The sequence below is a fragment of the Meriones unguiculatus genome, chromosome 11 (assembly GCF_030254825.1).
Source record: "Meriones unguiculatus strain TT.TT164.6M chromosome 11, Bangor_MerUng_6.1, whole genome shotgun sequence".
In the NCBI taxonomy this organism is placed as follows: Eukaryota; Metazoa; Chordata; class Mammalia; order Rodentia; family Muridae; genus Meriones; species Meriones unguiculatus.
The window spans coordinates 17,128,840-17,144,238 of NC_083359.1; the positions used below are offsets into that span (position 1 = coordinate 17,128,840).

Sequence of the window (15,399 nt, forward strand, 5' to 3'; positions counted from 1 at the left end):
TGTAGAGGAAGGTACTCGGTGTTGGTCTCTGACCTCTACACACACACACACACACACACACACACACACACACACAGAGGCAGAAGGACAGACAGGCAGACACAGACAGAGAGAAGAAATAAAAGACATTGGAGAACCTGGCAGTGGTGGCACACGCCTTTAAACCCAGCACTCGGGAGGCGGAGGCAGTCGGATCTCTGTGTTCGAGGCCAGCCTGGTCTATAGAGTTCTAAGACAGCCAGGACTGTTAACACAGAGAAACCCCACTTGGAAACAAAACAAAACAAAACCGTAGAGATTTGAATCTGGACTCCCTCTTGGTTAACTGAGTCTCAGGGGAAGTTCTTGTGTTTCTTTCGTTAAAGCAACACCGATGCATTGCTGGTGACCCAGATGCAGTTAATCCTTGCAAGAAAAGGGTGTCAGATCTTCTGGATCTGCAGACAGGGATGATTGTGAGGCACCACCAGGGTGCTAGGACCTGAACCCAGGTCCTCTGCCAGCAAAAGGCCCTCTTAACTGCCGAGCCATTACTTCAGAGCCTGGTTTGGTCTCACTGTGTATCTTAGGCTGCTCGCCGAGTGTACACCATTGTGCCTGGCTGACAGTTCACCTTTTTAAATCAGGTAGTGAAGGCACTCAGTGGAGAAAGTTTGCTGTAGCTAGGGCTTGAAATGTCCACCCGAGGCCCAGGTAGAAGGCTTCTTCCTCAGCCTGTGCTACCGTCAGGACATGTGGGGACCTTTCAGAGGTGGAGCGGAGTTGGAGGAAGTTGGGTGTCTGGAGGCTTGCCTTTGAAGGGTTTGTGGAATCCCTTCCCTTCCGCTTTCTCCCTGTTTCTCTGCCACCCTAAGATGAGCAGGTTCCTCCACCATGCACTGCCACCAAGATGCACCTCACCACTGACCCAAACAACAGGGTCGGTCAGTCAAGGACTAACACCTACAATGCTGTGAACCCAAATAGACTCTTCCTTTGTTAAGTTAGTTGCCTCTGGTATTTTGTTACAGTAAAAATAGAAAACCAGCCTAAACCCCTTAGGCTCATTCTCAATACAACCGCCCCTCTTGCCAAAGCAGGCCTGTAACCAGAAGCCTAGACAGGAGGATGGCAATTTCAAGACCTGTCTGAACTACAGAGTGGGTTCCAGGACAGCCTGGGCAACTTAGGGTGATGCCGTCTTAAAATAAGAAATAAAAAAAAGAAAGCTGGGAATAGGGCTCAGTGGTTGAATGTGTCTGAAGTGTGCAAGGCACTAAACTCAATCCCCAATACTTAAAAAACAGGCAAGCAAATACAATTAACAGCACATCAGAATTCACACACACACATACACATACACATACACACACACACACACACACACACACACACACACGGGATGGAGAGCAGTGCTGTGAAATGTTGTCCCCTGAACGTGACATGGCCATCGTGCTCATGAGCTCACAGCAGCTGCAGTTATCTGCAGCGCATCACCAAGCCAACCAAAGTTCCAGCACCAATGAAACTCATAAGGCTCCCGCCCTTCAGGAGGAGCCGTTGGTGGCTGGTGGTTTTTGGGAGAGGGAGAATGCATTTTCTTTGGGGATTCGGCCCCTGGTAGGTTGACCATGCTTGAACGGATGGCCCCACACCTCTGCTTGTAGAGGCAACACTAATTGAACTCAGTGAGCTAAAAAAGAGGAGGAAGATTTGAAATTGGGAGGGGACATATTGGGAGTCCAGGAGGAGTTGGAGCGGGAGTGGATATGATCAAAATCTACTACACAGAGGTATGATGTTCTCAAGGAAAAGTATTATTCTGAAAACTAAATCCCAGCACTCAGGAAGGCAGAGGGAGGTGGATCGCTGTGAGTTCCAGGCCAGCCTGATCTACAAAACATAAAATAAAATAAAATAAACACATAGGTAAACATAAATAAATAAAATTGCATGACTTTATTTTATCACAGTTTTAAAATGTCATATCTTAAAATTTTACATGTTACAGTTTAACTTTTTTTTTTTTTTTCCTCCTGAAACAGAGTTTCTTTGTGTAACCTTGGCTATTTTGGACTGGTTTTGTAGTCCAGGCTGTAGTTTAGCATTTTTTCCTTGTTCAAAAACAAAAACATATTAAGGAGCTGGGAGATGCTTTTCCTGGGTGTGAGTGCTCGCTGTGTGAGCCTGAGGATCTGAATCCGGCTCTCTAGCACCTGTGTAAAAAGCCATGACCATGCATGCCTAGAACCCCAACCCCGGACCTCAGCAGGAAGAGACAGGGCGATCACCAGGGCTTGCTCGCTGCCAGCCTAGCCCAAAAGTGCACACACAACGGGTATACACGGCTATATCATGGTGTTTTATACTTTAGGAAATTGGATGAAGAACTGGATTTGAAATACAATACACTAAAATGTTCCCATTTGATATAAAAGGAACGGGGCTTCTGGGCGCCTTTTTTTTTTTTTTTTTGACAGTATTGGGTTGTATGGCCTGGAAAAGAGCCTGACCCGTAAGGAGCCACACAGGTAAGGTGACGTGTGAACTCAGTGACTCTTGTTGCTGGGGTGGGGGTGGGCGGCATGACACCCAGCCTGGGAGAGAGAGAGAACCCCCCAGGCCTTGAGCCCATCAACAGGAACATTCCCAGCTTCCTTCATGAACTGGCCTTGAGGCTGATTGGCCAAAGTCTCGTCAGTTGGGAGAAAATAGGCTACACTGGCCACCTTCCAGGGGAAGCCTTAACATACACTTTAAGTCTAGATCCAGGCCTGGAGGAAGGGCCCGTCGTTCTCTCTCTCTGTGTGTCTATCCCCCTCTCCCTATGCCCCTCCCCTCCCTCCTCTGCCATGAAAGTGGAGGCCGCAGGTCCGCATCAAGGGATCTGGCTATCTGCCTCCCGGTGTTGGGATTACACTTGTGCCCAGGTTTTGGAGCTCCATCTCCGACCTTCACACTTGCACAGCCAGCACTTCATCCAAGTCCTGCTGGGCCGCTTCCACCCTTGGTGCTCCCAGCAACTCTAAGGAGCAGGGCGGTGCTCAGCTAGCATATACTCAGCCCCTCCTCTGAAGACTGTGCAGGGACCCAACCCACAGCCAGCCCTAGGGTGGACCAATGACAAACGGAATGAGAGGCGGTGTTTTTTTTTTTTTTTTTTTTTTGCTTTATTAGAATATTGCATACATTGCAATAAATATTAACTTACTGAATCCTTAAACATGTCATAAATAATATGAACATCTTATAGACTTAAATAAAAGCATGCATCTGTCGTTTCCTGGGGTGCACTGGGGGAGGCTGGATCAAATATCTCAGCCATTTGATGTTTTCTGCTTGTGGGAGGGAGTGAGGTTGTGGTATACCCCCAAGTATTTACTCGGCTTCTGCAGTTCAGTTACACTGAAAAAGCAAGGCCCAGCATGTGGCTTTGCTCTCATTCTCACGGCAATGAGATGTCCCCTTCCCCCTCCAAAATCTAGCCACTCCAGGCACAGAGAGACGACGATGGCCCGATCTGATTCCTACGGAGAAGATAAGAATTAACCTTACAGAAGTCGAGAGTAGAAGTGGGGTTACCGGAGGCTGGGGAGAGCAGCCTGGGGCTGAGGGGAGCTTGACTAGGGGGTTTTACATTGAAGTTAACAGGAACAGGAAGCCCTGGCATGGCATCCCTCAACAAGAGGGTCATTGAGCGTCACTGTCTACCTCAAGGGGCCAGGAGAAAGGATGTCGAAGGGGCACGTGTGATCCTCCTGCTTCCACCTGGTTCAAGAGTTCCAAGTCATCCTCGGCTACACACTCAGTTCAAGGCCAGCCTGGACTACTTGAGACCCTGTCTCAAAATAAGGGGATCGGGGCTAGGAAATGTAACTCAGTGGGTGGCATGCGCAGACCCCTGGGTTCCATCCCCAGAATCACACGAACTAGTCCTAATGGTGCATGTCTGTCATCTCAGCACTCAGGAGAAGGAGGGAGGTGGATCAGATGTTCAAGGTCATCCTTAGCTACATTACGAGTTCGAAGCCAGCCTGGGCCACAGGGATTTCTGTTACACGCACACAAAAGAATTTTAAATATTTTGTCATATGTAAATGATCAATGTTTGAGGAAGTAGAAGAGTTTAGCTTGACTACGTGATGTAAATATGACTGGAAACAGCACAGGGCAATCCCTTCATCGGTACAATTTTGTGGGTTTTATGCATCAGTTTAAAGTTCAGCTAAAAATCTGAGGTCCTGTCTCCACTGGGCCAGCTCGGCCTCAGCCTTCCATTGTCCACTCGGTACTCATCACCCCGAGGAACTCTTGCAGGTAATCCAGGAACTGCCGTGCTCTCCGTCTCTCCTCGCCACACTTCTCCTGTGAAAACAGACATTCGTTGGCTCCTGGAGAAACAGCTGCAGCCAGACTCACCGGGTTCTTGAGGAAACTTACTTTTTGGCGGTCAATGTATTTCTTTATTAATGATAAGTTTTGGAATAGCGTTTCCACGGCACCCCCACGGGCAGTTTGGTTCTTCAGTATGTCTAGCCCCTGAAAGATTTCTCCAATGCACAGCTGGTGCTGAAAGAGGAAGATTATAAAAAAAAAACAACACAACAAATAGATCAAGCTAACTCGTTGTATCAGCCACCCCACAGAGTATACATATTTCAAAATATCATGTCATATGCAATCAATATGTGCAGTTTAAATGCACCAGTGAGTGAAACAATCGGATAATCCAAGACATGGTAGAGTTTATCTGTAATCCCAGCATTCGGGAGGTAGAGGTAAGAGGATCAGGAGTTCAAGGTCAGCCTCTGATACATAGAGTTTGAGGCCAGCCAGTGCTACATGAGACTGTTTTTTTAAAAAAAAAAAAAAAAATCAAAACCAAAGTTAGGATTGGGGCTAGAGAGATGGCTCAGTGGTTATGGTCACTGGCTGCTCTTCCAGAGGATTTGGGTTCAGTTCCCAGCACCCTTGTGGTGGCTCACAACCATCTGAGTCCTGGGATTAACCATGAGTGACCCCACATCCAACCCAATATTTTCTTGTGGAATTTAGGTTGATGATTTTCTTCTATTTAGAAAATGACATCTTTAGCCTTCAGGGATACCAGATGTGAACATGGAACACACACGTATGCAGGCAAAATGCTCATACACACAATATAGAAACAAATGAAAGGATAACAGTTATCAACACTTTCAGAAAGGTTTTAGAGTGGGCTGGCTCTGGAGCTCAGCGGTAGGGCGCTTAGTTAGCCCAGGCAAGGCCCTGGGCTTGACCCTCAGCAATCCTAAAGAAGGAAAGGGAAAATAAAGAAACACGCGAGGAGGAAGGAAGCCACAGACAGAACCAAAGGGAGCACAGCAGGCCCTCTTGCCTGCCTGCCCCGTGTGGAAATGTGCAAAGGGTCTTTGCTGTGAGGCTCTGTCAGGCGGAGGGCCACAGCTGCTGCTGACCACTCCCCTGGCTCTGCTAGCTCACAGTCACTCCTAATACTGATTGGTTAGTGGGTTTGGAGCGTCACATAGCCCAGGCTGGCCTCTAGCTCAGTGTGGGGCTGAGAATGACCTTGAGCCCCTGATCCTCTGGCATGCACTACCGTGCCTAGTTTTCCGGTGCTAAGGAACGAGCTCAGGGTTTCATGCATATCAGGCGCTCCATCCATTAGGCTGTCCTCAATGTTTATTTATTTATTTATTTATTTTATTTCTTTTTAATACGGGATCTGGCTATGCAATCCAGGCTGGCCTTGAATTCACATGCACCCTAAAGCTGGCCTCAGACTCAGGCTACCAAGTGCTTGGATAACATCCTTGGCCACGCTCTTACCCTTCATATCTATAAGCACCTACTTTGACATCCACCCACGTTAAAAAAGCTCAAAGAACATCAGTGTTACTGAAAACGAATGATTTCCTGGGTAGTTGTTTGCACCAAGGCAAGAGAATCACTTGAACCCAAGAGCTTGGGACCTAGGGAGATGCCCACGCCTAAACACAACAACAGAAAGCAAGAAGTAAATGATTTATAGCTTATATACTCATGCAATCATGGCGTCGAAGTATAACTTAAACTTACATTTTTATGAGTAGGAACAGGAAGCCTCACTGTCTGCAAAGGAAAGAGCACAGGGTCATTTCTAAAGCAGTTTGTCTTGTTTTAAAATTTTTTTTTCAATACAGTGCTTGCTGGTGATAGGGTTTTCACCTGGGCATTAACACTAACACATTCATAGTTGCATTATTTATAGCAGATTTTTATATGTAAGAATGAACTGCCACAAATTATTAATGAGTTGTTTTTTTTTTTAAGTCTTTTTTTTGAATCAGGGTCTCACTGTGCAGCTCTGGCTGGCTGGGAACTAGCTTCGTAGACCAGGCTGGCCTTGAACTCACAGAGATCCACCTGCCTCTGCCTCCCAAGTTCTGGGATTAAAGGCATGCCCCACCACACCCATGCATTTCTGCATTTTAAAGAACAGCAGAGTCAGGTAAGGTAAAGTGTCTGCCATCCTGGTGTCCGGGAGACAGAGGTAGGAGGCTCTCAGGGGAGCTGGGACAGCTTAGTCTCCGCAGCAAGTTTGAGGCCAGACAGGGTGGCCCAGCAAGACCCGATCTTGAAAGCAAAAGGGCAGAGAGAAAAGTTGTGCTTTACCTCGTTGCTTGTCAGTAGAGCCCGGTGAGTGGACAGCTGTATCAAGGTCTCCTTCACCACGGCGCTCATGGGAATCTCCAGAGCCACGGCCCAGACCCAGGCGAGAGTTAGAATGCTCAGCTGCAGAGGCAACCTCATGGTTCTGAGCCTTCACCACTTGCCTTTCGAGGAGGAAGAACACAGAGCAGGGCTGCATCCCCAAGCAATTTATTCTCTCTCTTTGAGGAAATGAATAATTTCTAACAATCAGATAGAGGGCATCTAATAAAGGCAGGTAGCGAAACTCAACATTTCCAACGTCTTCAAAGAAAAGTGCATTTTTTTTTTTGCTCTTTTCGTAATAGTAAACACCTCCACCTTTACTCCCGTTTAAGAAGCATTTTGTGTAATGAAAAATTGTTTCTACGACCTTGATCCACAGTGACAGTCCATTCAGAATTTTCTCTTTAAAAGATGTGCAGATATGGCCAGGCTCTCTAGAGATGCCCACACTCAACAGTCTTGAGCGTGTGCTCCTCTTTTCATAAGCATCTTTTTTTATTATTTTTATTAACCCCCTGCCCCATTCCATGCTTTAACGTATTAAGCTTACTTCCTAATAAATAAATAAAAAAAAGATGCATTCAAACATATACCTCCAGGCAGAGTTATGCTAAAATTCACAATTATTGGGGACATTTTCCTAGGTGTGGTGGGACACGCACGGTCAGCCTGGAACACACGAGACCCTGCTTCAAAGAGCCAAGGCGAAGAGGGAAAGGGGGGTGTCTTTTGGGTTGACATTGGCTGCAGCTAGACCCATCCGTGCTTCGAAAAGGACTTGAAAACACTCTGGGGGGGAAGACACTTATTAAAGTAGCCAGACCAGCAGAGCTGAGTTACAGAGTGTAGAGGTTTCTGCTCGGCATCCTGTCTGCTCTTAAAAGCCCGACTCAAGCTGGGTGAAGATAAGTAGATCAGTTGTTCATACCGTGCGGGGTAAGAGGCTCCTTCCTGTGCTGCCTTAGTGGCTTGGCCTTTACCCAGTTCTCTCCCTCGCTGTTTTTAACCATCTTACTTTTTTCACTATTTATTTATTTATTTATTTAATATGCGCTGGTATTTAGCCTGCATGGGTCTGGGTGTGGGTGTCCCCTGGAACTGAAGTTACAGATAGTTGTGAGCTGCCATGTGGGTGCTGGGATTTGAACCTGGGTCCATCTGGAAGAGCAGTCAGTGCTCTTAACTGCTAAGCCATCTCTCTAGCCCACTGACCCAGTTCTCAAGCAGTTTACCATGAGGGGTTCCCAGGGTGACTCCTGGCTCTCTCTCTATCCTGTCACACACAGCGGGAAGAATCAAGTTTTGCATTTCCTTTGAGGTTCCTTCTTTCTTTTCTTTCCTTTGTGGGGGTTTTACGCAGACACAGTCTGACTATGTGGCCCAAACTGCCCATGAACTTCTGATCCTTCTGCCTCAGCCTCCCAAGCGCTGTGTCCCATTGCATCTTGCTCCGGTTTTGCTTTTTTCACTGTTCAATCAAAACAGTTCATTCTCACTGCACTCTCTAGTGTCAAGATGCAGAGGAACCACACTGGAACCAAACCAAAAGCTTTCTCCCTACTGGCCAGCACTCATGGTGCTGGAAAGTGTTATGTAGGCTACTTAGGGAGAGTTGTAGCAACAGTCTTACCTATCTGTGGATCCTGCTTGCACAGGCCAACAGGCCAAGTAAAATGTGCCATCTGATGCACTAGTGGTAAGTCTGTTAGGGAGGCAACCAACTGCTTTATGAGTCAATTTGAGGCCCGCTCCACAGGAAGGAATACACAGGAAGCCTGGCCAAAAGCTCCCCGCAGGGAAAGTGTTGCTGTTGTTGGTGCTAAACGAGTATAACATGCCTGTCAATTTTTCTAAGTAACTATGTGTATGTACGCTTACAAAGCAGTGCTGCCGTCAGCTCTGGTTAGGGACACTCCTTTTTAAAATCGCCAGTGATCATTGCAGAAACCAGTCAGTGGTCAAGGTAGTGAGAATGAGTGACTATTGGATGCTCAGCCCTCAAAGTGGAATCGATGGTAACTATATCCCCCCTGCAGTGCCAGGAAACACAGCAGGAAGGAGTGGACAGAATGTGCTGAAGGAAGTGGTAGAGGCTGTGTGGAATGCTGGCTCTGGGCATGACATGGCTGTTGTGATCACTGGGGACCAGACTGGGTCCATCATCACCCTCTCATGGAAGAAGTTCATGGGCCCCACCCCTCCGGAGCATTTGTACGCAGCTGCAGTTAACGGCTGATGGGTTCAGGGAAGAGACTTTTTCTTCTGTGATCTCATCACTGGCAAGGTGCCTGTGGTCCTGTAAACAGTCCTAAAGAACAAAACAAAGCACCGGCTCGCTGGAAAGGAAACACAAAGAGTGTTGGTTTGGAAAAGAAAGAGGATTAGCAGGAGTGGAAAGGGGATGAGAAAGGGCGTGCGTGGGGTGAATACGGCTGCAAAGCACCATCTGCATGTACAATACAGCTGATGAATGCTAATAGAAACATGGGTTGAAAAAAAAAACCAATTTGGGGCGGAAGAGACAGCTCAGTAGTTAAGAGCACTGGCTGCTTTTCCAGAGGCCCTGGGTTCAATTTCCACCACCCACATGTCAGCTCACAACTGTCTACAGGGGACTCAACACCCCCACACAGACATACATACAGGCAAGACACCAATGCGCGTAAAATAACAATAACAATATGTAAAATTTTAAATTATTTATAAATAACAGTATATAAATTATAGAAAACATCAATTCATGGCTAGAGGGATACACATTAGGACACACGGTGACACTACAGCTTCCACGATGAGATGTTTTCTATGCCTTTGTTGTTGTTATTGTGTGTGTGTGTGTGTGTGTGTGTTTTATCTGGGGGTTTTGCAAGGGCAAAGGTCAGATATGAGGGGACAAGAAGATGAGCGGGACAGAAGTGCATGATGCAAAACTCATAAAGAGTCAATAAAAAGTTAAAAGAAACAAACGAATAAACAAAAACCAGTTCAGTCTCTGGCAAAACGTGGTGTCTAATGCCTATCTCCCTGGCATTTAGGAATTTGAAACAGAGGAATCGGGAATTGAAGGCCCATCTCAGCTACAGCGTAAATTTGAGGCCAGTGTAGGCTACATGAGAGTCTGTCTAAAAAACCCAAAGCCCAAAACACAAGCAGCCATAACATTCGACCAACCCAGTCTCTGTTTGGAAAGACGGGGAGGACTAGTGGGAAGAAGGAAGGAGATGAGACAGTGAGGAGTAAATGTGACCAAAGGACGTTATAAACAGGTATGGAAACGTCACAAGGAAACCCCTTGTTTTATAAAGTTAACATACGCCGATGAAATAGCGGAAAAACCGACTCAGTGAGTAGGGTTCTGTGTTTACCACCGCGGTCCTGTGGCTAAGCCAATGGGATGCCCTTCCTGAGCCAGAAGTGAACAAGCACCCTGTCCAAAACACACAGCAGAGGCATGCAGGATCGGTCTTGGTTGTAAGAGGGGTGTAGAGGCTGGGAAAGAAACGAACACATCACAGACAGGTAGCATGTGGGCACAGCCTCTCCTGGATGTGCCCCAGGCTGAGAGGGCCTTTCCTCCCGAGGGTTGGCTGTGCATGAATGTATGTTCTTGGGCTCAGATCGCTGATCTCAGAACCAAACACCAATCGTTACCCCGAATCTTTTTCCGGAGCTGTGTACATAGTTCTGCATGAGTGGCAGAGACCACTGGAAAGCTGACATACCTTTCCCATGAAGCCACCGGTGCTAAGCATGTGTATTTTGTGCATTTTCATGTTTGTACTTAGGTTTGGGCTCTTGGCTAGACGCGTCTGAGTTGAACACTCTCAGTATTGTGGAGACATACTAGCTCAAATGCCTGCAGGCTCACATCACTGAAACCGGTAGCAGTCAAGTAGGAACCACAGTGGGCCTGACGTGATGCTCTCAAACCCCACGCTTAGTTCTAGCAGGGTCTGGCTCACCCCTGAGGTTATGAGACAATAATTCTATTTCCTCTCTGATGTCTTCTGGCTACACTGAGAAAGTGTGGGCTTAATGAAGGCTTCGGGGGAATTGCCAAATAATTTTAGTAACTCCAGCAAGGTTTCGGAGTGATTCAACACCACGACAGAGCCGCACCGGCCATGGAGGGAGGAGCAGATTGAAAGTCCTCATGCCAGCCTTCACTGAGCAGGGAAAATGTAGCAGCTGCTCACCATTTTTAGGGAAGTAATACAGGCTGGCTGTGAGAAGGATGAAGTGGGAGAGGCCATATTTACAAAATGAAGGTGGTGAGGCCTACAGTACAGTACAGCATGGATCGTCTGCCTGAAAGTACTCACGCAACTCCACCTCAGCTATTACCGTATGATTTCTATGGGCTCAGGGTTTGTTTTTTTTTTTTTTTTTTCGTTTTTGGATATAGGATCTTACATATGCTAAGCTGGCTTTCAATTTACTATGTAGCTGAGGATGACCTTTACCCTGACCCAGTTTAAAGAAAGGAACCCGAAATCTCATTTCTACCCACATGCCGATTCCCTCCTTAGAAAAACTATTTTCCTGTTCAAATTTGTACTTTTTGTTTGTTTGTTTGTGACAGTGTCTCATGAAGCCCAGACTGGTTTTGAACTTACTATGTACTCTCTGAATTCCCGATCCCCCTGCCTCAGCCTGCCAAGTGCTTAAATGACAGATGTGTGCTGCCTGGTGTGCTCAACATTGTATTTCCTTAAATTCTGTGAAACTGTAGAGAAATACACCGTAACATGAAATGTCTCATCTCAGCTTTTAGGTGTTGGGTCTAGTAGCATCACATTAAAAAAAAAAAAAAAAAAAAAAATCAGAAATCCCTGCCAGCCCTGCCAGCCAGGCCTCTGCTTTCTGAACGGGTGGGTTTCACTACAGTGGATCATACAGTGCTGTCTTTTGTAACTGGTTTATTGCATTTGCAATAATGTCGTTCTTCATCGGTGTTCTAGCATGTGTGAGAATTTTCTTCCCTGCTGAATAATGCTGTGTCTTATGTACAGATCCTGTTTGGTTTGTCCATTTTTCTATTGATGAATGCTTAGGGTTTTTTTCCCTCCTCTTTAAATTGCTCTGAATAATGCCGTGCATAAAGTGTATACAATGTTTTTTGTTTTTGTTTTTGTTTTGGATATAGGATCTTGTGTATGCTAAGCTGGTTCCTCCCCTTGCTTCCCCTCTCTTCTCCTTTCTTTTCTTTTGAGATGGGGATTCTGGCAATATAGCCCAGGCTGGCCTCAAACTCTCAATCTTCCATCTTTAGCATCTCAAGTACTAGAAGTACAGGGTATAAGTGTGTACCACCTCAGCTCAGAATCATAGTTCTCATAAAGCTACGTCACTAACTTTTCCTCTATGAGTTTAATCTCCTCAACCTCCTTGCAAGCTTTCTTAGAGTGGAAATATTATTTATTACCATCGTGCGTATGTGTGTGCGTGTACGTGAGTGCATTTGAGCATGTGTGATATACAGGCAGAGATCAGAGCACAGCTTGTGGAAGGTAATTCTCTCCTTCTACCCTGTGGGTTGAGATATAAACTCAGGTCACCAGGATTAGGGGCAAACACCTTAAAAGGTGAGCCATCTCCCATGGATACTTAGAGTGCTAACTTTAAAACATTGGAAGAGCTTTATAAATAGAAATTCCCAAAAAAGAGGCAATGATTTTTTTGAAAAGTTAGAAGTATATTTTATTTATTGTACACTGTGCCCCAGCACATGGGTGAAGGTCAGAGGACAGATGATGAAACCCAACAGCAATCAGTCATGTTATAACATGAACTTTTGAAATGACATGAAAAGAATGACATATTATCTCTGTGGTCTTCCTCCTCCAAACCATCATTTCTGCCTCACCATGAGCAAGACACCACACACACCCAAATGAAAAGACAAAATTCCTGGCCAGCGCTCACCTAAAACCATTAAGGTCATCATATACAAAACAGACTCAGATGCGGTCACAGCTCAGCAGCATCCAAGAGACACTAAGTGCTCAGATGTGCTGTCCTGGGTCACATCCAGGAAGGCAGGCACAATTGCATCTACCTGTATGGTAGCACACACCTTTAATCGTAGCACTATGGAGGCAGAAGCAGGTGGATCTCTGTGAGTTCGAGGCCAGTCAGGTTTATATAGTGAGCACCAGGCCATCCAGGGCTATACAGTCAGACCCTGTTGTAGGCACTCAATGTTTATTGAATAAATAAGCAAAATCAGCGGTCTCTCAATTGTAGATTGTACTAATTGGACAAATTAATATGAATACTGTAGAGATTCATAGTGTCTTTTGCCTACAGCCAGGAGACTGGACAAAACAAGATTCCTGGCAAGAAGACAGAGCTCGAAGAGTTGGCTCTTGTGACCAAGCCAAAAGGAGCTGAGAAAGTTTTTGAAATCTATTAATGTGACAGGATGGTGGTTCAGACCTGCAATCCTACCCCCTGAGAGGTGGAGGCACAAACGCAGCTACAGAGCAAGTTTGAGGCCAGCCCAAGCTACATAAACTGTCTCAAAAACAAGCCCCCACAAAAGAATCTATTTTATTTTGGGGGCAGGGTCTCTCACTATGCAGCCCCGGATGTCCTGGAACCTGATGTGTAGACCAGGCTGACCTCAGTCTCACAGAGACCTGCCTATCTTTGTCTCCCAAGTGCTGAGTTAAAAGTGTTCACCACTTTTGAAAGTGTCCAGTTTAAAATCTACAGTGTTTTAGGTGAACAGAAACAAATTATCCGTCAGTAATCTGAATCTTTAAGGATTGGTGACTATACAATTAAGAAAAGAGACTTTGTATGTTATTTTCATAATAATGTTATAAATTGAAATAAAAAGAACAAAATAATAGGTATTTTAGTTTTTTATGTGTGTGGTAATGTACATTTGAAAGGGCACATTAGCAGACAGCGTTCATCCCTTTTACCCTAAGCCCTTTATCTCCTTTAATGGGTTACAGATCACTAACAGTTTTTTCCAGAACTGGGGTTTTCTCTGTGATATCATTTCAGGTCAGATGTGTTTTCAATCAACTGATTCTAATCAATCACCTGGGCATGATCCTCCATAGTCTTTGTAGTGACTAAATGCAAATTGATAACATTTCCTCTTGACTCTATTTTAACCTCTAGCCTTCCAGCCCTAAAACCTATCTTTAAGATGAGGTTATTGTTATTTTTATTTTTTTTTAATAGAAACACTATAGGAAAGTCAGCACTGAATTTCCCTTGGCATAAACACTATTACTTTTTTTGTTTTTTTGGGCATTTTTTCCCAGTCTTTACTAACTTTTGGATACTTTTACGTGGTTGTAATCAACGGACGTGTGAGGTTTACATTAGTCTTTCCTGCGTATGATTTCTTGTTTGTGTCTATGTCATTTTCTTCTTAATATTTTAATGCTCGCCTGTTCTCAAAGGAAAGTGGTGTCTCTGCTCACCTCACTGTTCCCCAACTTTTGGCCATTACACTTGCCTCCAGGGCTTCATAACTTTTTTAAATTTATTTTTCCATCATAACATTTTTATTGACTATTTGGAAATCATGTGCTCCGATCACACTCACTTCCCAGTTCTCCCAGGCCTGCCCCTCCCCCCGTACCATTGTGACCTCTCCCGCCCCCCAAAAAAGCAAAACAACAACAAAATCCCCCAAGTCCAATTTGTGTTGCCTATATACTCCCTGGAGCGTGCTCAAACTCCTGGCGGCCAACCCCTTAAAGAAAACAGAGTCCTTCCCCACTCTCACCCCAGCCAAAAACCCCCAACTGTGGACAGCTGCTTTTCAGCCCAGGATTTCACAATTTTAAATAACGCCATCAGAAAGCTCCTTGTAGAATCTGTGCTCGTTTGTCTGTTCTTCTTGTTTTTAAGTCAGGGTCTCATATATCCCAGGCTGCTTTCAAACTCACTATGTAGCCAGGGTGTGGCCCTGGATGGCCTGGAGTTTGCTATGTAGACCAGGCTGGCCTCATGCAGCAATCCTCCTGCCTCTGCCCTCTGAGTGCTAGCATCCTAGCGTCACTATCCTCTTGTATCCAGCTGTTTGTTCTGAGGCAGAACCCCCTTATAAAATCCAGGTTGATCTCCAATGGTAATCCTCCTGCCTCCACGTCCCTAGTGTTTAAAAGCATGTACCACTTGCTCAGCACTTCTTTGTAGAAATTTTGAAAAAAAAAAAAAAAAAAATCCTTATGCTGACAAATGGACAAGATCATTTTCATAACTGTTGATGCCATTTTTTATCACACTGACCTCTGGAAATAATCCAGTGTACAAAGAAATCTCTTGTATTGTTACTGTTTTTAAAATTAGCATATAAAGGGCTGGAGAGAGGGGGCTCAGTGGTTAGAGCACTCTCTGCTCTTCCAGAGGTCCTGAGTTCAATTTCCAGCAACCACATGGTGGTTCGTAACCATCTGTAACAAGATCTGGTGCCCTCTTCTGGTGTGCAGGCATACATGTAGCCAGAACACAGTATACATAGTAAATAAATCTTAAGAAAATTAGCATACAAATAAGGGTGTTGTCTTGGCGTTTTCACACATACACACAAACACACACTCACACACTCTTACACACACTGGTATGCTTTGCCTTTATTCAGTCTTCTCCCTCATATTCTTAATACTTCACAAGTCATAAAGCATTTCCATAGAAATAACAGTAATTCTGATATCGGCATTGAGAGTTTATTTACTTATTTATTTAAATGTAAAG

At 45.2% G+C, this 15,399-nt stretch overlaps 1 protein-coding gene across 1 annotated transcript; it reads right to left on the bottom strand.

Annotated features, from left to right (window-relative positions):
• Positions 1-4,021: 4,021 nt before the first annotated feature.
• Positions 4,022-6,814, bottom strand: Il5 (interleukin 5). Its single transcript, XM_021637319.2, has 4 exons — positions 6,634-6,814; positions 6,058-6,090; positions 4,420-4,548; positions 4,022-4,344 (listed from the first exon to the last, which is right to left on the bottom strand). Exons 1-4 carry the CDS (start codon positions 6,769-6,771, stop codon positions 4,246-4,248), a joined length of 399 nt encoding a protein of 132 aa, XP_021492994.1. The 5' UTR covers positions 6,772-6,814; the 3' UTR covers positions 4,022-4,245.
• Positions 6,815-15,399: the final 8,585 nt, after the last annotated feature.